The sequence below is a fragment of the Chiloscyllium plagiosum genome, unplaced genomic scaffold, assembly GCF_037043375.1.
Source record: "Chiloscyllium plagiosum isolate Xiang-an unplaced genomic scaffold, Cpla_swu_hap1 HiC_scaffold_17, whole genome shotgun sequence".
Lineage (NCBI taxonomy): Eukaryota > Metazoa > Chordata > Chondrichthyes > Orectolobiformes > Hemiscylliidae > Chiloscyllium > Chiloscyllium plagiosum.
The window spans coordinates 25958974-25985295 of NW_028270155.1; the positions used below are offsets into that span (position 1 = coordinate 25958974).

Below are 26322 nucleotides of genomic sequence, written 5' to 3' on the forward strand. Positions count from 1 at the left end.
AATAGCATTGTGGGTCAACCTACAGCAGGGGCTGCAGCGGTTCAAGAAGGCAGCTCATCACCACCTTGTCAAGAGGAGTTAGGGATGGCCAATAGTTATTGGCCAGCCAGTGACACCCACATCCCACAAGCAAATAAGAAAAATAAAAACTATGACTACATGTCTTTTCTCTCAATTGTACTCTCACACAAAGAGAAAGCAATATGAAATACATTCCTGAATTTACCTCCCTGGATTTTCTTCAAATAAGTTTGAAAAAACTGAGCAGAAACAGATCATATACAAAGTTATTCCAGCAAACACAACTGACTAAATAACTTAAATAACATCAATGCACACTGATCTGTTACCACTAAACATGTTCATGTAATTCAAATTCAGCTCCCAAGGTCACAATTCTGCCCAACAAAACTCCGGTACACCAAAGCTTTTGGCAGAAATTGAAACCTGTCAACAATATATCTTCATATAGACCTTCTATGATGCAAAAGATCAGTGGATAAATTTAACCATTTTTCACAAAGGAAAATGTAATTTTAACCACTTCATTTGAATCTAGAAGATGGATATGGCTTTAGTGAGAGAAAACAGTTTCAGATGACAGAGATCATAGAAAAAGAATCATACAAAAGCTGTTCACAAAAGTAAGTTGTGAATCTTTTAGAGTTGTTAATAAGAACTCATAACAGAATACGAAACAAATGTATCTACTTTAATGACATCTAGATTGTAGAACCTGTATGTTGTTGGTGCAATGGAGCTGAAACCTCATTCGAAGTTTCATCTATAAGAAAGACAAATGTAGGTGACACAAAGAATAAATCAGCTTAGTTGTAAAAATTGTTGATTAATAGATCTCTCGGTTTTGACATTTAAAGCAATGTAATTTCTGCTTTCCAAAAACAGAACAGAATTGGGAGACAGGAGGGCTGGAATCACAGTCTGAAAAGGAATGTGAAGGGGCTGATTCAATTTGTAGCAGGATACACTGAGCACGCAAGCATGGAATGGGAGAATTCGGGAAATAAAAATTCCCTTTGGAAGGGAAGATTCGAGAGTACTGGATTGCTCAAAGGATCCAACTCCTTAGCAGTGAGGGGAGGTTTTTAAAGAGTTATTGTTTAAAAGGATGCTGGGAATGAGATCCCAAGATATGAGAATAATGTAAATGGTACTATGGCATCTGGCAGTCGTGGGAGTGAAGGTCTTGGGATCTAAGACAAAGTTAGTGGTGCCATGGAAGTAATAGAAGAATGCAGTATATGATGGTATTTTAAAACTATAACTGACGATATAGTTTGATGTTTAGGACTCAAGGGGTCATTGCCTGACAGCAGTGATTGAAGCAGTATCAGGGACTCTTGATATTCTCTCCCCACTTGCCGAGAGAGCCATAGAGCCTGAAAAACAGCAGAGTTCTGAACTATTAGCTGCAGTAAACTAAGACTGATTCTTTCAAAATCTACAGTTATGCAGTGTGCCTTCCATCTTGGCAGCATTTACAGGAAGGGTTACAGTATGCTATCCATGATTGTTTGTCCATCAGGGAGAAAGTTTAAAAAGAGCACTGAACCTAGAAGGTTTCCACAACTTTGTGGCAGTTAAGTGGAAAATGAAAGAGTACAAAGAGTACAAAAACAAAAATGTATCACAAAGAAATGTGAAAGTCAAACAAAAAGACAAGTAAATCACAAATTACTTTGAAAGTCTGATGAGGAAAACAAGAGGGGTATAAAGTGACAGACAGCAGGCAAACAAAGAATTGAAAACTGAAAGACAAATAGTCTGCCAGTTATAGGAAAGAGATAGCGTCCATTCCATCACCATCCCTCCCAGTTTGCACCATGGTACGGAAATACACTAGATTACACAATACAAATCTTGCGGTTAAAACATAGAATGTCCAGTTATTATACAGCAGCAAATCATCTAACTCATTAAGACTCGCAACATGGAAAACATCATACAGCAAAAACAGCTCAATCAACCCATGCCAGTGTTTTGCTCCACCTGAACACAAGTGGACATTGCTGGAAAAGCAGAGAAGGTCTGGTACCATCTGTGGAAAGAAAGCAGATTTAATGTTTCAGGTCCAGTGGCCCTTCTTCAAAATGGATCACTTTACCCAAAACGATAATGTTAGTCAGTTCCACACTCTCACCAGTCTGGGTAAAATGCTTCTTTTGAATTTTCTATTGGATTCCTTGATGATTGCTTAGTTATGTAATTCCTCCCAAGGGTGAACATTCTCTCCTTATTCAATTTTGATGAATTTTAAAACCCTCTAATAGGTCACACTTTCAATCTTTTTATTTCCAAGAAAGAGACTCAATCTGTTAAACCTCTTGATATGCATGCATTTATAGTGTCATACTTGTATATCCTCTCCATGTCTTCTCTAGTGCCGAGATATGTATTTTCTAATACCGCGATCAGAACTGCATGCCGTGCTCTTAAGCTGATTTAACCCAGGTTCAATTAAGGTGCAGCATAACATCCCTACTTGCCCTTTAGGAAAAAAAGCATGCTTACCTATGGTACCTGTGTAGTTTGTAAAAAGAGATTTCTTTGTTTGTTTACTCCACCTGGACTTTCACCACCCAAATAACAAGTGACCTCCTAGTTCTAACAACCAAAATGTACCCTCACATTATTCAGTGCTAATCTTAGTTTGCCAATTTACACCAATTTATGAATGTAATCCTGTAATGTGGTTGGTCTGCCTCAATTTTGACTGGCACTGCCTCACACCCTCCAAACTTTGATGTAATCTCCAAATTTACCCTTTTCAAAATCCAGATAAATTATGTCTGTTCCATTATAATTATCTACTTTCTTTTTATGCTCCATGATAATTTAGCTAGTTAGTTAAGAAAGACTGTCTCCTTTGAAATCCATGGATGTTTCTAGAGGATCTTCTGTTCTCTCTTTTACCAAGGAATGTTAAGCTAAATAGCCTATGCTCGTTGGTCATGTTCTATCCTCTATCATTACCGGTGGTATTTTGTTTTTCCATTTATCATTTTATTCCCATCCTACAGAATGTATTTTATCTTTGTTGGCCATTTAATTTTATAATGCCTTGAGGCCTTTCTATAGTCATAGAGATGTACAGCATGGAAATAGAACCTTTGGTCCACCTTGTCCATGCAGACCAGATATCCCAACCTAATATAGTCCCACCTGCCAGCACCCAGGCCATATCCCTCCAAACCCTTCTTATCCAGGTGCCTTTTAAATATTACGATTATACTAGCCGCCAGCACTTCCTCTGGCAGCTCATTCCATACATGTAACAGATCAAGCAGCATCCAGGGAACAGGAGAATCGACGTTTCGGGCATAAGCCCTTCTTCCTGAAGAAGGGCTTATGCCCGAAACGTCGATTCTCCTGTTCCCTGGATGCTGCCTGACCTGCTGCGCTTTTCCAGCAACACATTTCCAGCTCTGATCTCCAGCATCTGCAGACCTCACTTTCTCCCCATACATGTAACACCCTCTGCGTGACAAAGTTGCCCCATAGGTCCTTTTTATATCTTCCCCTCTCACCCTAAACCTATGCCCTCTCGTTCTGGACTCCCCACCTCTGGGAAGAGACTTCGTCTATTTATCCTATCCATGGCCCTCATGATTTTATAGACCTCTATAAGGTCACCCCTCAGCCTCTGATGCTCCAGTTCTGTTCTTGTGTAATCCTGTGGTATAAGAAAATTGCATAATAGCAGCACCATTAAACTAATGGGGCCGGAATCATAATTATAATCAATACATGCTTTAAAAGTTTGCATTTCAGAAACACCGTCCCCAATTTGTCAATCACATTACAGTGAATTTGCGTAAATGAAACGCGCACTATAGCAGAACAACCTGTACTGTTGTGTGCTACCAAGACAAATTATATCTTACATAACTACATTAGGGTAACAGAACAGAATGCAGAATATAGTGTTACAGCTACAGAGGAGCAACAGAGAAGGATCAACTTTATTATATGAGAGGTCTGTTCAAAATTCTGATAACAGTGGGGAAGAAGCTGTTCTTGAATCTGCTGGTACGTTTTCAAATTTTTGTAATTTGTACCCGATCAAAGAGTGGCGAGAGGGGTCTCTGAAGTTGGCTGCAAATTTAGAATTTTTTAAACCATAGTAATGGAATCAGCAATTGTGGCGTTGTGAAATTCCTTTCCTCTGAGGTAACAATTGTGACAATGAAGAGCAGAGGCTCAGGTGGAACAGTCCTGTGACTGGTATGTGGTATAACAAAATAATTTCTGAAGCTCAATTACTCCAATAGCATTGCAAACTTGTATAAGAATATGAGGGGCATGAACAGAGTGGATAAGGAGTAGCTGTTCACCTTAGTTGAAGGGTCAGTCACAAGGGGACACAGGCTCAAGGTAAGGGCAGGAGATTTGGAGGGGAATTGAAGAAAAACATTTTACCCAGAGGGTGTTGACATTCTGGAAAGCACTGCCTGGTAGAATGGTAGAGACAAGCTGCCTCACATCCTTTAAAAAGGTACCTGGATGTGCATCTGGCATGTCATAAAATTCAAGGCAAAGGGCCAAGAGCCAGTCAACGGGATTAGGTTGAAGGTCAGATGTTTCTTATGTGTCGGTGTAGACTTGATGGGCCAAAGGGCCTCTTCTGCACTGATTCCATGAAAACGTTATGTGAAAAACTTGACTATTCAACTCTCTATTTCCCACAGCTCCACACGAACTCCACTTTGAATGCTGTTTAAATGTTCCTATCGTTGATACATCTCACTGTCTGTCAACATTGTTGCCCCTTTTACTTCCCCAAATCCATTCTCGGCCTCTTAAAATCAGCCACTCTCTAATCTATTAATCTGGTTTTTAATCATACATGCATGCCTCTCAATCATTTTAAAGGACAATATACTATGGCCATTTTTGCCTAGATGCTCCTCTAGTTTAATTGCTCTTAGCTGCTTTAGTTCATTCTCCATTACGAGAATTGTAAGTATGACAGTCCGTATTATCTATCAGCAGGTGTGTATCATCTGTCAGCACGCATACACAAGTTACTGACTGTAATTAAGTGAAATAAACGGATATGTGTAAATAAATTATAGTTCAACAGCATAAGGCAGATAAGGCTCATTTCTTTGTAATAAGAATCACCATTTAGAAATTCTGCCAGGATTTGTGCACTAAGCATGAAAATCACTATGCACATGCCACATGTAATGCTCTTGCTTAAACTGTACACGCTGAGTGGCTAAGTGCATTTGCATAAGTTAGAAAGATCCTGCCAGTCCATAAAAAGAATACAAAACAAAAGTGCAAGCTACTGCAGTTTGCATCAACCTAAGGAATATCATATTGATTGAACTACAAGTTCAAGGCATCCCGGAACAAGAGACATGATTAGGGATACCAAGAAGGTCTTTTGTAGGTGCCTGTGGAAATCTGCAGAACAGTATATAGGGAAGTACCATGATTTACAGACAAATGGCTACATAGTCAACACTATCGTTCGCCAAATTTCCTCAAAATATCACTTGCGTTTTACTTGAATGTGGAATAATGAACTTCCTTCAAAACATTTCAGCACTGACATTTCTTTTTGCAGCTGTACAAATAGCTCTGTTTTTTATTGAACAGCTGCAAAAATCATTTTCGATACTTTCTAATGCTCTGATTTACAAACTGGCTCTAGTGTGTATGCAGAAGTTCCCAAAAATTCTTGCCAACGTTTTTCAAACTGCAAATATAATGTTTTATTCCAATAAAGAATTACTATCATAATCTGCTACAAGCTCTCTTACATAGCATTGTTCCTATATCTTGGGTGGCTTATCTTTCATTAACAAACCGTTCTCCTTTTCACTCTTTTTTCCCCACTGGTACAATAGCAACGCATTGGTGACTAGGCTGCAAAAATAACAAACAATTCTAGCTATCTGATAACCCATTTAAGAAGAAACAAACATTTCAATACAACTCTCAAATACGTAGTTTCTGTTACATGTTTAAACTATACCACGCCACTAATTTTGATTTATGTACATCTCTCACCTCCATTCAAGGTTTCTGTTTCACCTGGCAAACACAAGACAGAAATGAGATCTTAAAATTCTAACGGCTTACAAACAGCTTCAGTGCAAATGACAGAGTTCAAAAACATGCATGAATGAGCTAATTGGTGGAGGAAGAAAAAAATAAATCAAACATTCAAAAGATCTGAGTAATCTATTGATGAAACTTAAACACAGAGTTTTGAGATCAGGAGGCACATATTACTAATGTGCTTGTGAGGCATTGTTAATAAACAATAAAATAGGTACCTCATTCTTTCTTTAATTGTTCCTCTGTACATCATTCAAGACAATTCTGCCGATAGCTGTGTGTTGGTTGTCCGTGAACTAAGTTCAATCTTCAGTTTCTTCTCTGTACCTACCATTCAAGGCACTGACCTATATCTGTTCACTGCTTTATTTCTCCTCTGTTCTCAAGTTCTTTAACCTCAGTTTTAGTCTGTACAACTTTTACTTTGTGGTCAAAAGCAAAATACCATGAATGCTGGAGATCTGAAATAACACTGAATTGCTAGAGAAATTCAGCAAGTCTGGTAGTATCTCTGAAGAGAAAGAGAGTTAACCTTTCAAGTCCAATATTACTTTTCTTTGAATTGTTTCCACAGTAGCATTCTTACCAGGGGCAGGGAGATGCAAATTTAAACCCCACTATTATTTCATCACACAACCTAAACTGACAGTATGGTAAGAGAAAGTGGTGCACTGTCAGAGACAATGTCATCTTTTGACTGGGAAATTAACAAAGATCACTTTTGCTTGTTCAAGTAGACATATATAGGTTATGCTTTAAGATCTTTGTAAGAGTAAATTTCAGGGTGAATGATGAGCTTAACTCACATCCTAGCTATTATGCATCACTCAACGAGCATGATAAAAATGAGTTAACAATGTCATTTATCTCGGTCCTTTTTTTTTTTAAAAGAAGTTCACTTGTGGGACCTGGCCCTGTCATTTGCCCAGCTCTTATTCCCTGTACCTAGCTGTCCTTAAGGCTGCTTCCTCATTACAGAGGCACTAATGGTAGCGGTTTAGCTTGTGGGTCACAAAGCCCCAGGCAAGAGTAGAGGCTGGGAAAGAGTGTCCCTCATGGTTACTTCAGCGGTGTGGGAATTGAATCAATGCTGTTGGCATCACTGCGTGTTACAAAGCAGCAATCCAGCCAGCTGAGGCTCCCATGCCCTGACAAGGTGATGGTGGGTTGTCTTCTTGAATTGCTGCAGGCTATGTGCCACAGATAGATCCACAATGACTTGCAGGGGTTGAGTTGTTCCCAATTATCTACTGGCAGTGGTCATAGTTTTGAAACAAGCTGTTTAAGGATCTTCGGCAAATTTCTGTCTTGCATCTTTTCGATAGTGATTACTGCTGCTACCGAGCATCAGTAGAGGACTGACTGAACATTTATGGATGTGGTGTCAATGAAGTAGGTCAATATCCTGGATAGTGTCAAGCTTCGAGTATTGTCAGAGCTGTACTCACTAGGCAAGTGAGGAATATTCCAGCACACCGTTGACTTCTGCCTTGGAGATGGTGGACAGGCTTTGGGGAGTCAGGAGGTGAGTTATTCACTGCAGTATTCCTAACCTATGACCTGCTCTTGAGGCCAAAGTTCATATACAGTCATAGAGATGTACAGCATGGAAACAGACCCTTCGGTCCATCCCGTCCATGCCGACCAGATATCCCAACCCAATCTAGTCCCACCTGCCCCATATCCCTCCAAACCCTTCCTATTCATATACCCATCCAAATGCCTCTTAAATGTTGAAATTGTACCAGCTTACACCACTTCTTCTGGCAGCTCATTCCATACACGTACTACCCTCTGCGTAAATAAGTTGCCCCTTAGGTGCCTTTTATATCATTTCCCCTCTCACCCAAAACTTATGCCCTCTAGTTCTGGACTCCCGGACCCCAGGGAAAAGACTTTGTCTATTTATCCTATCCATGCCCCTCAATTTTGTAAACCTCTAGAAGGTCACCCCTCAGCCTCCGACACTCCAGGGAAAACAGCCCCAAAACTGTTCAGCCTCTCCCTCTAGCTCAAAACCTCCAACCCTGGCAACAACCTTGTAAATCTTTTCTGAACCCTTTCAAGTTTCACAACATCTTTCCAACAGGAAGGAGACCAGAATTGCACGCAATATTCCAACAGTGGCCTAACCAATGTCCTGTACAGCTGCAACATGACCTCCCAACTCCTGTACTCAATACTCTGACCAATAAAAGAAAACATACTAAATGCCCTCTTCACTATCCTATCTACCTGCGACTCCACTTTCAAGGAGCTATGAACTTGCACTCCAAGGTCTCTTTGTTCAGCAACACTCTCTAGGACCTTACCATTAAGTGTATAAATCCTGCTAAGATTCGCTTTCCCAAAATGCAGCACCTCGCATTTATCTGAATTAAACTCCATGTGCCACGTCTCGGCCCATTAGCTAATCTGATCAAGATCCTGTTGTAATCTAAGGTAATCTTCTTCGCTGTCCACTACACCTCCAATTTTGGTGTAATCTGCAAATATACTAACTGTACCTCTTACGCTCACATCCAAATCATTTATATAAATGACAAAAAGTAGAGGACCCAGCACCGATCCTTGTGGCACTCCACTAGTCACAGGCCTCCAGTCTGAAAAACAACCCTCCACCACCACCCTCTGTCTTCTACCTTTGAGCCAGTTCTGTATCCAAATGGCTAGTTGTCCCTGTATTCCGTGAGATCTAACCTTGCTAACCAGTCTCCCATGGGGAACCTTGTCGAACGCCTTACTGAAGTTCATACAGGTCGCATCTACCGCTCTTCCCTCATCAATCCTCTTTGTTATTTCTTAAAAAAAACTCAATCAAATTTGTGAGATGTGATTTCCCATGCACAGCCATGTTGACTATCTCTAATCAGTCCTTGCCTTTCCAAATACATGTACATCCTGTCCCTCAGGATTCCCTCCAACAACTTGCCCACCACTGACGTCAGGCTCACTGGTCTATAGTTCCCTGGCTTGTCCTTACCACCCTTCTAATACAGTGGCACCATATTAGCCAACCTCCAGTCTTCTGGCACCTCACCTGTGGCTATCAATGATACAAATATCCCAGCAAGAGGCCCACTAATCACTTCCCTAGCTTCCCACAGAGTTCTAGGGTACACCTGATCAGGTCCTGGGGATCTATCCACTTTCATGCGTTCCAAGACATCAGGCAGTTCCTCCTCTGTAATATGGACATTTTTCAAGATGTCACCATCTATTTCTCTACATTCTATATCTTCCATGTCCTTTTTCATCTGCCCTGCCTTATTTCTCAAGTGTAGGTCAATTTTGCACCTTCTCTAGTAGGTACATCCACATACTGAATCTGAAAATTTTCTTGTACACACTTAACAAATTCCTCTCCATCTGAACCTTTAACACAATGGCAGTCCCAGTCTATGTTTGGAAAGTTTAAATCCCCTACCATAATCACCCGATTATTCTTACAGATAGCTGAGATCTCCTTACAAATTTGTTTCTCAATTTACCTCTGACTATTAGGGGGTCTATAATACAGTCCCATTAAGGTGATAATCCTGTTCTTATTTCTCAGTTCCACCCAAATAACTTCCCTGGATGTATTTCCAGGAATATCCTCCTTCAGCATAGCTGTAATGCTATCCCTTATCAAAAATGCCACTCCCCCTCCTCTCTTGCCTCCTCTTCTATCCTTCCTGTAGCATTTGTATCCTGGAACATTAAGTTGCCAGTCCTGCCCATCCCTGAGCCATGTCTCTGTAATTGCTGTGATATCCCAGTCCCATGTTCCTAACCATGCCCTGAGTTCATCTGCCTTCACTGTCAGGCCCCCTTGCATTGAAATAAATGCAGTTTAATTTATTAGTCCTACCTTGTCCCTGCCTGCCCTGACTGTTTGACTCGCTTCTGTTCTCAGCTGTACCAATCTCAGCTCCTCCTGAGCAGCTCTAGCAAATCTCCCTGCCAGTATATTAGTCTCCTTCCAATTTAGGTGCAATCTGTCCTTCTTGCACAGGTCACTTCTACCCCAAAAGAGATTCCAATGATCCAAAAATGTGAATCCTTCTCCCATACACCAGCTCCTCAGCCATGCATTCATCTGCTCTGTCCTCCTACTCCTGCCCTCATAGCTCGTAGCACCGGGAGTAATCCAGATATTACTACTCTCGAGGACCTCCTTTTTAAATTCCTGCCTAACTCTCTGTAATCTCCCTTCAGAATCTCAACCTTCTCCCTTCCTATGTCGTTGGTTCCAATGTGGACAATGACCTCTTGACGGCCCCTCTCCCCCTTGAGAACATTCTGCACCCTGCCCGAGACATCCTTGGTCCTGGCACCAGGAAAGCAACACACCATTCTGATTTTTCACTGCTGGCTACAGAAACGTCTGTCTATACCTCGGATTAGAGAATCCTCTCACACAATTGATCTCTTGGAACCTGACGTACCCCTTGTTGCATTAGAGCCAGTCTCAATACCAGAAACTTGGATTTTCGTGCCACGTTCCTCTGAGAATCCATCACCCACCCCCTACATTTTCCAAAACAGCATACTTGTTTGAAATGGGTATAGCCACAGAAGGCTCCTGCACTAGCTGCCTACCTCTCTTACCTTTCCTGGAGTTACTCCTATGTGACTGTATCTGAGACTTCCCCCCTTCCTATAACTGCCATCCATCACATACTGTTACTGTTGCAAATTCCTCATTGCTTCTAATTGTCTCTCCAACCGATCCATTCGATCTGATAAGATTCGCAACCAACGTTTATTGCAGATATAATCCGCAGAAACCCTTAAACTCTCTTTAAACTCTCACATCTGACAAGAAGTGCATATCACTCTACTAAAGGCCGTTTTTGCTCCTTCACAATCTACAGACCCAGGAAATAACACCGTCGTATTCCTCTACAAAACACTGCCCCAGATTAAATTAATAGCTATGGCTTATATTTTAAGTTTCATCAAGAGACTTATCTCAAAAAACATATAATCAAGAAAGAACCCATGTTACTCACTACTGCCGACTTTCTGCAGGTCACACTTAAAAACAATACACTTATCTGCTTCTGTGCTGTGAACTTCACCCAAACAGTTCCTCCAAGATCAGTTGTGAATTTCACTCTTTGTTAATTTTCCCAGATGCACTCTGATGTCAGCGATACATGAATTCAAACAGCAAAGGCAGTAACTGTGCAGGTTCATTGTGTCAGTTTCTTTCTCTCTCTCTCCTGCACTGACCTCCTTTGTCTGATCTTCTCCCTTTTAAAACTGCTGTTGTTTTGACATTTTTCCAAAGTTCCAAAACAATGCAACAGCATATAAAACATTAATTGCTGCTCCTGGAATTCGAGGATATCACCTCCAAAACCTAAAATACCTCAATAAAGGAGAAGATGTTACAGCCATAAATTTTTCCCGTCCTCCATGGGGAGTCCAATTAAGTTTTAGATTAATGATAATCCCCAAGATGTTGATAGTAGGGGATTCAGTGATGGTAATAAAACTGAATGTGAAGGGATGGTGGTTAGATTATCTTTTATTGGAGATAGGCATCATCTTGCATTTGCATGCGAATAAGACTTGCTTCTTTTCAAAGTTAAAAATCACATAAAACCAGGTTATAGTCCAACAGGTTTAATTGGAAGCAGTAGCTTTCAGAGCACTGTTCCTTCATCAGGTGGTTGTGGAATTCACAATTGCAAGACACAGAATTTATAGCAAAAGTTTCTGTGTCTTATAATTGTGTCCTCCACACACTCCTGATGAAGGAGCGGCGCTCCGAAAGCTACTGCATCCAATTAAAGCTGTTGGACTCCAACCTGGTGTTGTGCGATTTTTAACTTTGTACACCCCAGTCCAACACGGCATCTCCAAATCATGCTTCTTTTCAGTCCAAGCTCAGATATTGTCCAGGTCTTGCTGCATTTGGGTATGGGCTGTTTCAGTATCTGAGCAGTCACAAATGGTGCTGAACATTGTGCAGCCATCGGTGAACACCCTAACTTCTGACTTATGATGTAGGAAAGGTCATTGATGAAGCAGCTGTAGATGGTTGGGCCTTGTACACTACCTTGAGAAACTCCCGCTGAAATTTCATGGAGCTGAGATGACTGACCTCCAACAACCATAACTATCTTCCAATGTGACAGGTATGGCTCCTATCACTGAGAGCCCAGGGGAGGGTAGCCAATTGCATAAAAAATTGGCTTGAAGGTTGGACAGCATCATTTTTCAGATTGAAGGCCTGTGACCAGTGGTGCATCTCAAGGTTCACTCTTTTTTTGTCATTTATATAAATGATTTGGATGTGAACATAAAAGGCATGGTTAGTAAGTTTGCAGTTGACATGGAAATAGGTGGTGTAGAGGACAGTGAAGATTACCTTAAGAGTGCAAAGGGACCTTAATCAGATGGGCCAATGGACTGAGAAGTGTCAGATGGAGTTTAATTTAGATAAATGTGAGGTGCTGCATTTTGGCAAGGCAAATCATGGCAGCACTGACACAGCTAATTGTAAAGTCCTGGTGCGTGTTGTCGACCTCGGGATACAGGGGCATAGTTCCTTCAAAGTGGAGTCGCAGGTAGACAGGATAGAAATGGCTTCTGACGGAAATGGCTTCTGGCATGCTTGCCTTTGTTGGCCAGTGCACTGAGTATAGGAGATGTCCTGCTGCGGCTGTACAGGTGAGGTCACTATTAGTATACTATGTTCAATTCTGGCTTCTCTGCTATTAGAAAGAAACTATTAAAGTTGAAAGGGTTCAGAAAAGATTTACAAGGATGTAACCAGGATTGGTGGCTTGAGTCATAGGGAATGACTGAATGGGCTGGGGCTTTTTTTCCTGGAGCACGGAGCCCGAGAGGTGACTTTATAAAATCAGGAAGGGCATGGATAGGTTGAATTGCAAAGGTCATTTTCTTAGTGTAGGGGAGGCCAAAACTAGATGGCATGAGTTTAAGGTGAGAGGGAAAAGATTTAATAGGGACCTGAGGGGCAACTTTTCCACACACAGGGTGGTGCATAAATGGCACGAGCTGCCAGAAGTGGTGGTGGAGGAGGTGGGCACAATTATAACATTTAACAAGCATCTGGATGGGTACATGAGCTAAATGCTGGTAAATAGGATCAGTTTACAATGTCTGGTCAGCACCGACGAGTTGGACTGAAGGGTGTGTTTCCATGCCGTATAACTTTATGACCCTCAACTGTTTTAAATAATTTCATACAAAGCCATCAGTGTCACTCTACATATTTCATTGTAACATAAATCAAAATTTTTCTCTTTATTTAGCTGTAGGACAGGCAATCCTCACCTTTCAAACATTTACAACTGGATTTCATTTCCCATGCTTGATGCACATTCTGCACCAAAACAGCAACTTTATAGAATATATTTACCCACTTTGAGCTGTCTGCACATAACAAAGAAATGAATGCAAAGGTCATAAAATGTCTAAAGCAACACAAAAAGTACAAAATTTATCTAAATTAAACTTAGATCAATGTATTTAGGTTATAATTGAACTTAGAACTTACAGGCTAAATATATTGAGTTGGTTGAATTGGAAACGTAGTACTCATTCCAAACTTCATGCATTCATCTGTAAAACATGATGGCTTGTGTGACATGTGAAAGAATAGTAAAATTTCTGCAGCAAGTTGAAAATCAAATGTAACAGCAATATAGCCCTGATTTAATGTAAAATATGGAGAAATCTGTCCTAATTAAAACAGAGTGACAATGTTCCAGTCAACATTTATCTCACTGAGACAATAATAAGATTTTCTTTGTTCATATTCAAAATGTGCTATTTGCTGACAAATGAAGAACTATATCTTAGGACTGACTCAATAGATCTGCAAATCTCATACAGTTGAATACTAACAATACTGATGTAGCATTGCAGCAAACCTAAATGAGCTTTGATTGCAAGCAGTATCACCCACCTAATTAGGAAACCCTTACTAAGTTCAAAGTTTTGTCAGAATGAGGATACATTTTGCAGTCTGATGTTTATCCAATTTCTACCTAACACATCCCACTCACCATTACTTCATTGTGAGTTCTGTTGCAGAGAATAATAGTCAATAATAAATGCAAACCTGTAACTAGCCCAGAAATTCATATCGCCTCAGTGACTTCAGGAGTGCCACTCAAGCAATTACTATCCGCCACATAAACCCAAATTAATACAGTAGTATTCAAACAAAACTGTGATGATCTGAAAGAGCAGTCAAAATGAAGTTGAGTTCATTATTTGGCACCAGTTGGCATTGCTTGGAAAGGTTTATATGCAGGAATACTGACTGCAACATCATAACTGCAAACTGAATTCAGGAAGAATTTACATTTGCTTAGGAAATGGCAAATGTTTTGGAAACCTTTAAGCTTAAACTTTTTCATGTCTATTTGTATTGATGCTTATCTTATCTTCTCATCTATTATTATGGATGTTTGTTAACTTTATAGTACCAGAATAACCAAATAGCATGTTAAAATAAACAAAACAAAAACTGAGCTTCAGAAGTCACTGTAATGTCTTCAGAAGTGACCACAATTGCTTACTGATACAAATCTTACTCTGCTAATAATGGTTAGCAAAACAATTACATTCTGCTCATCTGTATACGCTTTTCCAATCTATTGGAGATGATATGATGACCTGAAACAAGAACAAATCAGGGCCTAAAATAATTGAACTTGTGCTGCACATTTGCTTGTCTCTTGATCTGTTTGAAACCTCAATGCTCTCTACGTCAGTAACACGGGAAATGAAGTCACCACAGGAAATGACGTCACCAACCCAAGAAACACAAACACATAAATAGAAAACAGGAATTATCAACAGTGCTTCGCCCGGAGACCCACTGAACATGGTATCTAGCAGTGTGACGAAACATTTGGAAAGGAACCTTCCAGCTCAGTGAGTAAACCTACATCCAGAACCTCAACCTGAGCTACTAAATCTTCTCAAAACATCCAGAACACAAGGTACCATTAAAGAAATGATTCCCAAAGTGATTTGGCAACGTAACTACAAAGAAACTAACTTACTTTCCCAAATAGGCATGGGAAAATTGTAATAAAAACTGAAAAAAAAAACCCAGCATATGCTGTAAATCAGAAATAAAAGCAGAAATTGCTGGAAAAGTTCAGACGGTCTGACAGCGTCTGTGGAGGGAAATCAGAATTAAGGTTTTGGTATGAGTGACCCTTCCTCAGATCAGAGGACAACCCTCAACAGGATGGTTCTGAGGAAGGGTTACATGGCCCAAACGTTAATTCTACTTTCTCTCCACAGATGCTGCCAGATCTACTGAATTTTTCCAGCAACTTCTATTTTTGTTTCTGATGGGAAAATTATAGATGACCACTTCAACTAAAGAAGAAATGACCAAAACATCACAACATTCATTTAATTACATCACCTGGCTTGACTTGGCAAGCTATTTTATGCTTTAAGCTCAAACTTAATTCTGGTATTCTAACCAAACTTCTAGGGTAAGGTCTCATTCCAAACTTTATTTTCCAAGCATTTTAGACTCACAAAGGTCAGAAACAGAGCAGGCTTTCACACAATCTTTCTAACATCATTGTATATGGAAAGTGTACCAGAGGACAAGATGACTGCTAATTCGAAACCTCTCTGGTCAAAAAGCAATAAACCAGGTAATTATATATCAGTAACTCATGTAGAATCAGTTGTGGTCAAGCTTCTTTTAAACTATAATGCAAGATAAATACACACATAGAAAGGCTTGCCTTGAATAAGAATGAATTTGTAAAAACTATGTCAATCTGACAAATTTAACAAAAGTTGTTTGAGGAAATAACGGAATATACAGATATTGTATAGATGAAGTGTTTGCTAAGACATTGCATAGGAAGCCTGCTAATAAGGTTTGCATAAGTTATAAAATGGAATGTGGAAACCGGAATAAAAGTCTGTGAAAGCGCAGAAAACAGTCACAATTAATTAATATTCTTTAGACTGACACAGAGTATTGTTCTTCCACGGTTACAGCTGCTGTTCCTAACTATTTACCTTATAAAAGAAGCGGATTTGGATATAGAGGGCACAGAATTAAACTTTGTAGACAATATAAAACTCTGACAATGATAAACTGCAAAGAGGGGGTTGTAGGTTAGATGATGAGGCAAATAGATACATTTTAATAGGGAGCAATGGGAGATGATCCATTTTGGCAAGATAAAAAGAAAGCATATTCAGTAAATAGTGAAACAGTTAAATCATTTTAAAGCAGCAGTGACAGAGACAAGATTCAGATGTATAAAATTGTGTGAACAGGAGGATAAGTTGATGAAGCTATTTTTTAAAAAAAATGGAATTCTTAAATATTATAAATGAATCATGACGCACATATGCCAAGTAAAGCTGGATAAAAAGAACACTGGTTAGGGCAAATACTCAGTGTAGTGAAGGGAAGCTGGGTTTAGAAAGAATGTCACAGCCCTACAGAGGACATAAGTGACATTTTACAAGAAGGAAAATCTGTATTACATGGCTGCAATGAAGTGATTCCAATGTGGGAATTTGAAAATCTGTCCCAATACTTCTAAAAATTATTCCCCTCTCCAATGACATTCCCATGGTTTAAAGAAAAAAAATGTGGGAAAAAAGAGCAAGTGTGTTTCCAGTTTGTTTTATTGCAATCATGCTAAAAATGTCGAAGTTGACACTCACTTGTTCACAATACAATGGAAGATGTTGATGCACACTGACAAATGCTAACCACTGGCTGAAGTATTTCATTTCCTTCTGACCTATGCCAGATTCCTGAAGAAGGGCTCATGCCCGAAACGTCGATTCTCCTGCTCCTTGGATGCAGCCTGATCTGCTGCGCTTTTCCAGCAACACATTTTCAGCCCTATGCCAATAGTTTGCTTTTAATTCAGTTGGAAGCACTTTCATCTCTCAAATTCCACTGCAGCACTGTAGCGCATAGACTATTTCAACACAATACTGAGGAAATAAATACTTGCAGTACCAATTTGGTCTGTTATTTGGCTGAGTGTTAGGGATCCTGTACATTGACTAAAGAAAAGCCAGTTGTCCAAGCTTCCAGCATTCTTCCTTCAACCAATATGAATGTGATTCCATTATTTGATCATTTGTCCTATTGATGCTTGTGAAAACCAACTCCATTTGTCTACATAACAAAGAGTGCACTTCAAAAGTAATTCAAATCTATTTGGAGGGCTTTTGATCAACTGGAAACATGAAGCAGCATCATATGAATGTGAATTATTTCTTCACAGAAAATAAGTATGACAAACAAAATTTTTATGGTTTTAAAAATATTGGTGCAATATCACACTGTGCCATTACTGGTTATTTTTAAAATGATCATTTGTGGAACCAGCAGTTTCATACAAGGAGGCAAAATATTCACCAGCAAGTCAAACAATAAAAACAGTTTTAAAGGAGAGTATGAAAATGGAAGTGTCCCAAAATTCAAGAAAATATTGCAGGCAATTCTCTCATATAGCTATACCTCTTAAATGACATCTTACTTCAGAGATACTTGTAAATACTTTGAAGTTACTCTAAGAAATCTGTTAAGTCTTTTTAACTTGTTATACATATTCTACGTACAACAGACCTTCTTGTTTTTTGTAAACTGGCATAATAACACATGCTTAATCCAATCTTTAACTACTTTTCTTAAAGAAAGAATTAAGAGATAAAGAATAACTCACTCTATCTCAACAAATCTCACGAGTGTAAGACAATTCTGTAGACTGATCCCAACTCAATAAACATCCATTTAAAATAAAACTGCAATTGCTGTGGACAATGACTGTTAAGTCTGCTTAAAAAGTATGTATAGGCAAATACAAACAACAAGATTTAGGTGGTAATAAAATTAAACTGAATGCAAATAGTAAGGGCTACTATAGCACAGATGCAATAAAAGAATACTTGTCAATTCTCAAAACTCTCAAAAAACTTGGCTGAAATAGTTTTGTTATAGGTCAAATAATTGTCTCTAATCAAATAGGATGAATTTTCAACTTTAATGTAGCACTATTACAGGCTTAATATATCATTGCAAAATGATCAACATTTATTGAATTTAATAGAAGAATGAGAGGCATTTCCTTAGAATGGAATGTCATGGTCAGAGAACAAAAATGACTGATTTATAATGAAAGCAAATAGGACGACAACTAAAAATCAATGGCATGTTCAAGCATTAGCAAGGTTCATTGGTAGCAATATTGCCACTGGATCTGAAGATTGTAGTTTTCACTACAAGTCTGAAGCACATAATCTAAGCAGAGGCACTACTGCAGTGTTGGAGGGATGCTGCACTGCCCTTCAAATTAGATTACTCCTAGTTCCTGGGGATGCAAAAGATCCCTTACTCGAGTTGAAAGGAAACATGGAGTTCTCCTACTCTTCTGGTCAATATTCCTCTAAGCGTTCCCATTATCATTCAGCACAGTGGGTCAGCTCTATTTGGTTCCACTCCTATTTGTCTTATGACAGTCAGGGGAACATTTATATTGGCTTTGCTTCCCTATCCATCCAGTTATTTCTAGCGTCCCCCAAGGAGATATTTTTGACCCCATTACATTAATCATCTACACCATGTCTCACGGTGACATTATCTAAAAACCCAACATTAATTTCCACTGGCTAATGGATGACAACTGCTCTATCTCACCAGCATCACTCTCAACTCAACTCTTGTCAAATTATCAGGCTGCTCATCCACCATTTAGTACTGGATGACAGAATGTTCCACCAATTAAGTTGGGAAGATCAAAGGCATTATTTTGGGTCTCTGCTCCAAACTGATTCCTTGGCAACCAAGATCATCCCTCTTCCTGACACAACCGGAGACCAGGTCAACCTGTTCACAGCTTTGGTGACATATTTGAAGCAGAAGTGAGCTTCTGACCTCATATGCACCCTATTCCCAAGACTACCATTGCATCATCTGACATTGCTGGAGTGTGTGAAAAAGGCTTATAATATGCTATTTTTGTTTGAGAACCTGGATTCTAAAGTATACATAAAACTGATTTTTGGTTTTAGTTCTGTGAGGAGGGCTATTTTCTTAAAAAAAAAAGGTAATTTTCAAGCAGGTAATTCAAAACACCCTGAGAAAGCATGTGACTTCAGCAAAGTAAAATAAGAAGCAACCCGTGGGGCCAAATGCTAAATTGTTTACCAAATCAAACTTTTATGATCTACAGAGACAGATGGTCAAGGGCCACAACCAGCTAAATTCAAAATAAAACATTGATACCTGGAAAAAGGAAGCTTAGAGAGAGTCATATCTGTTAACTCATGCACAAAGTCACCAAAAGTGAATGCTTTTGATCTCAGATAGGAGTATCAGATAGTAATCAGATGACTGGGATTAAGTGACTGGAAAGGATATCACTGAGAAGTAGGATTGAATCTCCCTTTGGTGTTTATGAAATTTTCAAATTTGTCATATGTGCATTCCTATACTTTTTCTTTTTGTGTGATAAACTTGTGTTCTTTTATTAAAAGTACATGAGTAGCCTTGTGTGAATATGTTCAGTGACTGACCACTCCAGTAACCAAATTGCAAAAATAAAACTTATAGTTTATCAAGCTAGGTTTCACTTGCCCAGAAGTATCATTTCGGGATCATAACATGCAGCACTGTTGACAATAGTTTCCATCACTTCATTGCTGATTGAGAATAGACTGCTGGGGCAATAACTTGCCAGACTGGATGTGTCCCATTTTCTTAGACAGAATATTCCAGTAAATACCAGTGCTGTAGGTGGCATGGTGGCTCAGTGGTTAGCACTGCTGCCTCACAACACCAGGGACTCGGGTTCAATTCCAGCCTTGGGTAACTGTCTGTGTGGAGTTTGCACATTCTCCCAGCGTCTGTGTGGGTTCCTCCAGGTGCTCTGGTTTCCTCCCAGGATCCAAAGATGTGCAGGTTAGGTGAACTCGCAATGCTAAATTGCCCATAGTGTTCAGGGATGTGTAGGTTAGGTGCATTAATCAGGGTAAATGTAGAGGAATGGGCCTGGGTAAACATGTTGGTCCAAAGGGCCTGTTTCCACACAGTAAGGATTTTATTCTACGATTCTACTAGAATGGCTTGATGAGTTCTGGAGCATAAGTCTTCAGCACCATAACTGGAATGTTGCCAAGGCCTAAAGCTTTTCTGTATCCAATGTACTCCGTCATTTTTTGATGTCACAGGGTGAATCAAATTGGAAAAAAATTAGTATCAGTAATGGTGAGGCCCTCATGAGGAGACTGAAATTAATCTTTGATTTGGCACTTCTGAGTGAAGTTGACCGCAAATGTTTCAGTCTCCTATTTTTGATTCTCATGCTGGTTTCCTTTTTATTGAGGACAGGGATGTTTCTGGAGACTTTTTCTCCTGCTATTTATTCATTCCTCTATTATTATTCAGGACTAGATGTAGCAAAACTGCAAATCTTTGCCTGTGGAATTTCTTGGCTTGATGTTTCGTTTAGCATGCAAGTAAGCTGATGTTGGTTTACCAGGTTGGCATATTATTTTTAGCTATATTTATTGTCCAGCTTATGTTCCAGGGTAGTAATAGACTGAGAAATATGCTTAGCCATATGAAATGTCAGTTTTCATATATTTACCTTGTACTATGAATTTTACTACTATTCTTGATAAATGTTTGTGGGCTTCTGTGATAAATAATTAACTGTTGGGTTAGAGTCAGTCATAGAGATTTATAGTACAGAAAAAAATCCCTTTGGCCATTGCTGGTCAAAAACAACCACTTAACTATTATAATTAAATTTTTAAGCACTTTGCCCAGAGCCTTATGACATTCCTGATGAACGGCTTATGCATGAAACGTTGATTCCTTTGCCCCTCGGATGCTGCCTGACCTGCTGTGCTTTTCCAGTGCCACACTTTTTGATATAGCCTGATGCGCCTGGTCATTCCAAATAACATTTAAGAAATATTTAAACGTACATGGAGGTTTCTGCGTCTACCAGCCAGGGAGGCAGTGAGTTCCAAATTCTCACCACCTTCTGGGTGAAAAAGCTTTTCCTCACATCCCCTCTAAACCTCCTGCCCCACTCATTGATCTCTCCACTAAAAGGGTAACGTTTTTTTCCCATTCATCCTGTCTTCGCCCCTCAATTTTATAAATGTCAATAATGTCCTCCACCAGTTTCCTTTGCTTCACAGAAAACAACCCCAGTCTATCCAATCTCTCTTCATAACTAAAACTCTCCAGCCCAGGGAATACCCTGGTAAATCTCCTCTGTACCCTCTCCAGTGCAATCACATTCCTCCTATAATGTGGATTCCAGGACTGCACACCGTATTTTAAGTGACATTGAACCAATGTTTTATAAAGTTCCTGCATCACCTCTCTGCTCTTAAATTCCATGTCTCTGCAAATAAAGACAAGTTTCCCATATACATTCTTAACCATTTATCTACCTGTCCTGCTGTCTTAAGAGACTGACTGATGCATATACTGATGCTTCTCAGGGTCCTGCCATTCACCATGTATTCCTATGCCTTATATGTCCTCCCAGTTGCATCTCCTTACACTTATCCAGACTGAATTCCTTTTGTCACTGATCAGCTCATTTGACCAGCCTGTCTATATCTTCCTGTAATCTCAGGCTATCCTCCTCACTATTAACCATTCCACCAAATTTAGTATCATCTGCAAACTTACTGATCAATATTCAAGTCTAAATCATTTATATATATATATATATCAAATAGCAAGATGCCTGTGGAACCCGACAGGGCATAAGTATCCAGTTACAAAAACCCCTTGATCATCACCTGCCACTTCTAATAGAAGATTGCTGCCAATACTGGTTTTGTAAATAAAAGGATGTCATACAAGCATCACATATTGTCTCTGCAGATGTCCAGTTTCATACAAAGGTCAAGCGGTTAGAACAATTCATAATGATTACTTAGTAATTGGATCATTTAAAATGAGAAGATTATCTATGGAATGTACAGTTTAACAATGGAGACAGGAAAAGGACAATTCAAAATAATTAAGCTATCTGTATATTTCTGATTGAATTGCTACTTTCAGGTTGTAATTGGGTTAGAATGAACAACTGAGAATCTAAATTGTTTGTGTGTCCTAGACTTTATTAATTGCAGCTATTGGTTGTGCATTGGTGGTCTATTGACATAAATGTGAATGACGTGCTGATCATATTAATTGTATTATGCAAGGTATGAGTCAATTGTTTTTACCAAAGATGGTTTAAGAAATTCAGTGCTAGAGCGGGATAAATCCAACACAAAAGTTATACAGGTTAACAGAAGATAGAAGTTAAACAGTACCAGAACAAATGGTGACTGGTGTCTGAGCTGCTCCAGGCAGTAAAGGCTGTGTATAATTCAAACTATCATCTGATTTACAGAGTTACATTATTTCTGAATAAATGCTCTTATTTTGGTATACCAAACCTATTGACTTCCATATTTTTGTCATGTTAAGAACACAAATAAAGGTTCAAGACATTTACAGGAACTTAACGCCATCAAGTTACAGACTGTGGGTAGACATAATTCTGTTGTTGCAAATAGTCCAGAACAACTCATAGACGCTCAGTTTTAAGCTGCTGACTATGTTGTGATGTCTCCTATTTAACATGGTGGTACGATCACACAACATTGTGGAGAATGTGCACTTTTTGAAAATGAGACTTTGGTCCACAAGGGCTGTGTGGTGGTCATTCCCAATAATAGTGCCAGGGCCTGATGCATCTGAGACAGGTAGGTAAGTATACACAATGGCATGTAGGTTTTTTCCACTTATGTCGGTTCTCTCACTATCTTATGCAATTCCATTATGTCATTCCAGACAAATCCAGCTTGGTCAATAGTATGTAACCAAGCTACTCTTAATGGTGGACCTTGAAGTCCTCTATCCAGAGTACATCCTGTGTTTTTGATATCCTCTTTCAAGTGGTCTGAAATCTGAAGAACCACTGATTTATCTGCTCATGGAGAACAATGGGTGGTAATCAGCAGAAATTTTCATTCTCTATGTTTGACTTGATACTATAGGATTTAAAGACATTCAGAATCAATGGTGAATATATCCTGAGTCAATAAGAAGTACACCTAGAACCACATCTCCTGACTGAAACCTCTGGAGGATCTGTGCTGCTGGAAAAACTGGACTTAGTCAGGGATAGTGATAAGAATCTGCAACATGGGCTAAAAATATGTGATTTGGTGGGTATGATGAAGTTCAACTGCTGCTTGACCAGTCTATGGAACAGCTTTCTCAATCTTGGAAAATGTAACCAGATATTAGTGAGTAGCATTTTACAGGGTTAAAATTGCTTGTTATTCTTTGGAGAAAGTGAGGACTGCAGATGCTGGAGATCAGAGTCCAGAGTGTAGTACTGGAAAAGCACAGTAGGTCAGGCAGCATCCAAGGAGCAGGAGAATCAACATTTTGGGCATAAGCTCTTCATCAGGAATGGTTATACTTTGGTCACATCTGGTGCTAAGGTCAAAACTGGGTGTCTGCCTGGTTTTATACTTTTCTATAGTAGCTTGAAGGAATGGAGTGGTTTGCTAGGTCATTTAAGAATGCACAAAGAGTCAGCCACATTGCTGTTAGTCTGGAGTCACATAACGAGATCTTCAATGATCAGATGTCAATCTAATACTTTTATGGGCACAACTATTACTAGTTTCAGGTTTATTAACTGAATTTAAATTTAGCAGTTCCACTGGTGAGGTATGAACACATCTCCAGATATATACACAGGTCTCTGGATTAGCAGTCCAATAATGTAACCACAATATTGCTGTATCCATGTATAATCATCAGAAAATGGAAGAATTAATTTTTAAAAGGCTGTGATACGACAATCTAATCACTATTGTTAGGTTACTTTGTACCTCAATAGAGATCATCAATTATTTGAACTTGTTATTACAGCTTTTGTATAAAAATTGATTTAACACACATCTCTCTCATTCAATTGAATGCAGTGACTCAAAGCAAACCATAATGATCACCAATACTTAGTTTTCAAGATGGAATCCAAAGTTTGCTTGGATGTTTGCAGCTAATGAGCTCATTATCAGTATTATTATTAATAATAATAACTGTTATTAAAAATTCTTTTGATTTCTAACAATAAGCTTGCCTTTCTGAGGTTAGTGTAGCAAAGATTGCATCCTTGCTTTGGGTTACCTTTTGAATTGATCATGGTAAAATTCTGATCTGCAGGTGACCATTTCATTGCTTTCCGCATCATGACCTTCACGGCTGCGAACACCACCAAAAACATATAGTTCCAAGCCAACACCACATGCTACTGCACCAAACCTACAATGTAAAGAAACATACATTAAAAAGACCTACTTGCAAGTTTGATGCATCTAGACAACATTTAAAATGTAAATATTAACAGTCAGTCAGTCATACATTAGGCTTCCTACATCAAATGAAGTACAACAATTACAATTTATGGGGTTTAGGATGAATTCCTGAAGTGCATTTTTTTCACTTAAGAGGCTCTATAAACATGTAGAGTTTTACTGTGGTTATAAAAAGACCAATATGTTGACAAACAGGCCTGAAATGTATTTCTCATTATTGTCAAAGGATTATTTACTGGTCTCCCCATCCCCTTTCTTTGATTTTCAATGAAGATAAATTTTGTAAGTTAAATATTATTAGAATCTAGATTTCACTGGTAGAAAACAATTTGCTTTTGTTACAAATACATCTCAGGTTATCATGGGTTCAAATGAGAAAACAAGAGAATAAAATTAAATTACTATTTAGCCATGCTGACAAAAAGGCAAGAGTACAAAAAACATTTAGCAATTATTATGAATTCTGTTTAATGTCCTGTAGCACGGCATATTGCAAGTCAGAATATAGTTTCTCTCACTCATCCCTCAACTTTAAGTTGTGGGAGTGGTTGGGGTTGTGATGACAGCATTCCTGCTTCTCCTGGCAGACCTGGTTCTGCTGGAAAGGCATTTAACTTTAGGATCCAGCAGTTTCCATTATTCTCTCGCTGTTGGGCTGACAACCCCATGGAAAGCATAGCGCACAGATGTTAAAATTTAAAAATCTGTTACAACTGGAGACTTGCACTCATTAGCATAATTAAATTAATAAATCATGCCTCTACAGCAAATTGATTCCCCAATCCTCAACTTACTTCCATAATATCTGAATGCCACTTCAATCAATTTAACCTACATATGCCCATTGGGCTAAGTAAGGGTGGAACAGGGTGTGTTTGGGGCGTGGGGGGAGCACATGGGGCAGGAGGGGGGATAATGCATAGGATTAAAATCTGTCATATATTCAGCAATTATATTCAAGTTCACCACAACTCCTTGCTCTACTTTTTCACTCCCCATCCTTCACTTGCACAATACTTTTCAAGCAAAATCCTATTTTTTTCACTACCTGCCTAGTGTCTACTTCTTACATTCCTAAAGTCCACTGAGATAACATCTTTCTGCAAGATAGCAACCTTCTGGGGATGTAATATAATTATCTCTCACATCTAGTTTTCACAGTCTGAGAATGTTTTACATTAATATGATACCTCCTGCTACCAGAAATTGCTGATGTCAATGTGTGCCTGCATAGCCTGGTACAGGGATCCTAAGTGGAGGACTGCAAATGCTCGAGATTAGAGTCAAGAGTGTGGTGCTGGAAAAACACAGCAGGTCAGGCAGCATTCAAGGAACAGGAAAACATCAACGTTTAGGGCAAAAGCCCTTCATCAGGAATGAGGCTGGAGTCTCAGGGGTGGAGAGATAAATGGGAGGGGGTGGGACTGGGGTAAAGGAGGTAGCTGAGAGTGCAATAGGTGGATGGAGGTGGACGTAAAGGCGATAGGTCAGAGGGGAGGGTGGAGCAGATAGGTGAGAAGGAAGATGGACAGATGGGAAGAGTCATGGGGACAGTGATGAGCTGGGAGGTTGGAGCTGGAGTAAGGTGAGGGGAGAGGAAATGAGGAAACTGGTGAAATCCACATTGATGCCATGGGGATGGAGGGTCCCGAGGCGAAAGCTGAGGCGTTCTTCCTCCAGGTGTCAGATGGTAAGGGAGTGGCGATGGAGGTGGCCCAGGACCTGAATGTTCTCAGCAGAGTGGGAGAGGGAGTTGAAGTGTTCGGCCACAGGCGATGGGGTTGATTGGTGCAGGTGGCCAGGAGATATTCTCTGAAGCACTCTGTGAGTAGAAGTCCT

General features: G+C 39.4%; 1 protein-coding gene across 2 annotated transcripts in view; it reads right to left on the reverse strand.

Annotated features, from left to right (window-relative positions):
- gan (gigaxonin) overlaps window positions 1–26322 on the reverse strand; it is a 128370-nt gene that overhangs the window by 40549 nt on the left and 61499 nt on the right. Inside the window, exons 9-10 of one of the 2 annotated variants that reach the window (XM_043706672.2) lie at window positions 24296–24430; window positions 13387–13677 (exon numbers count right to left, since the gene is read on the reverse strand). In XM_043706672.2, the coding sequence (XP_043562607.1) occupies window positions 13674–13677; window positions 24296–24430 (139 nt within the window). In that variant the 3' untranslated portion in view covers window positions 13387–13673. Of the gene's footprint in view, window positions 1–13386; window positions 13678–24295; window positions 24431–26322 lie in introns of those variants that run through there. The other variant, XM_043706668.2, reaches the window with a different exon arrangement.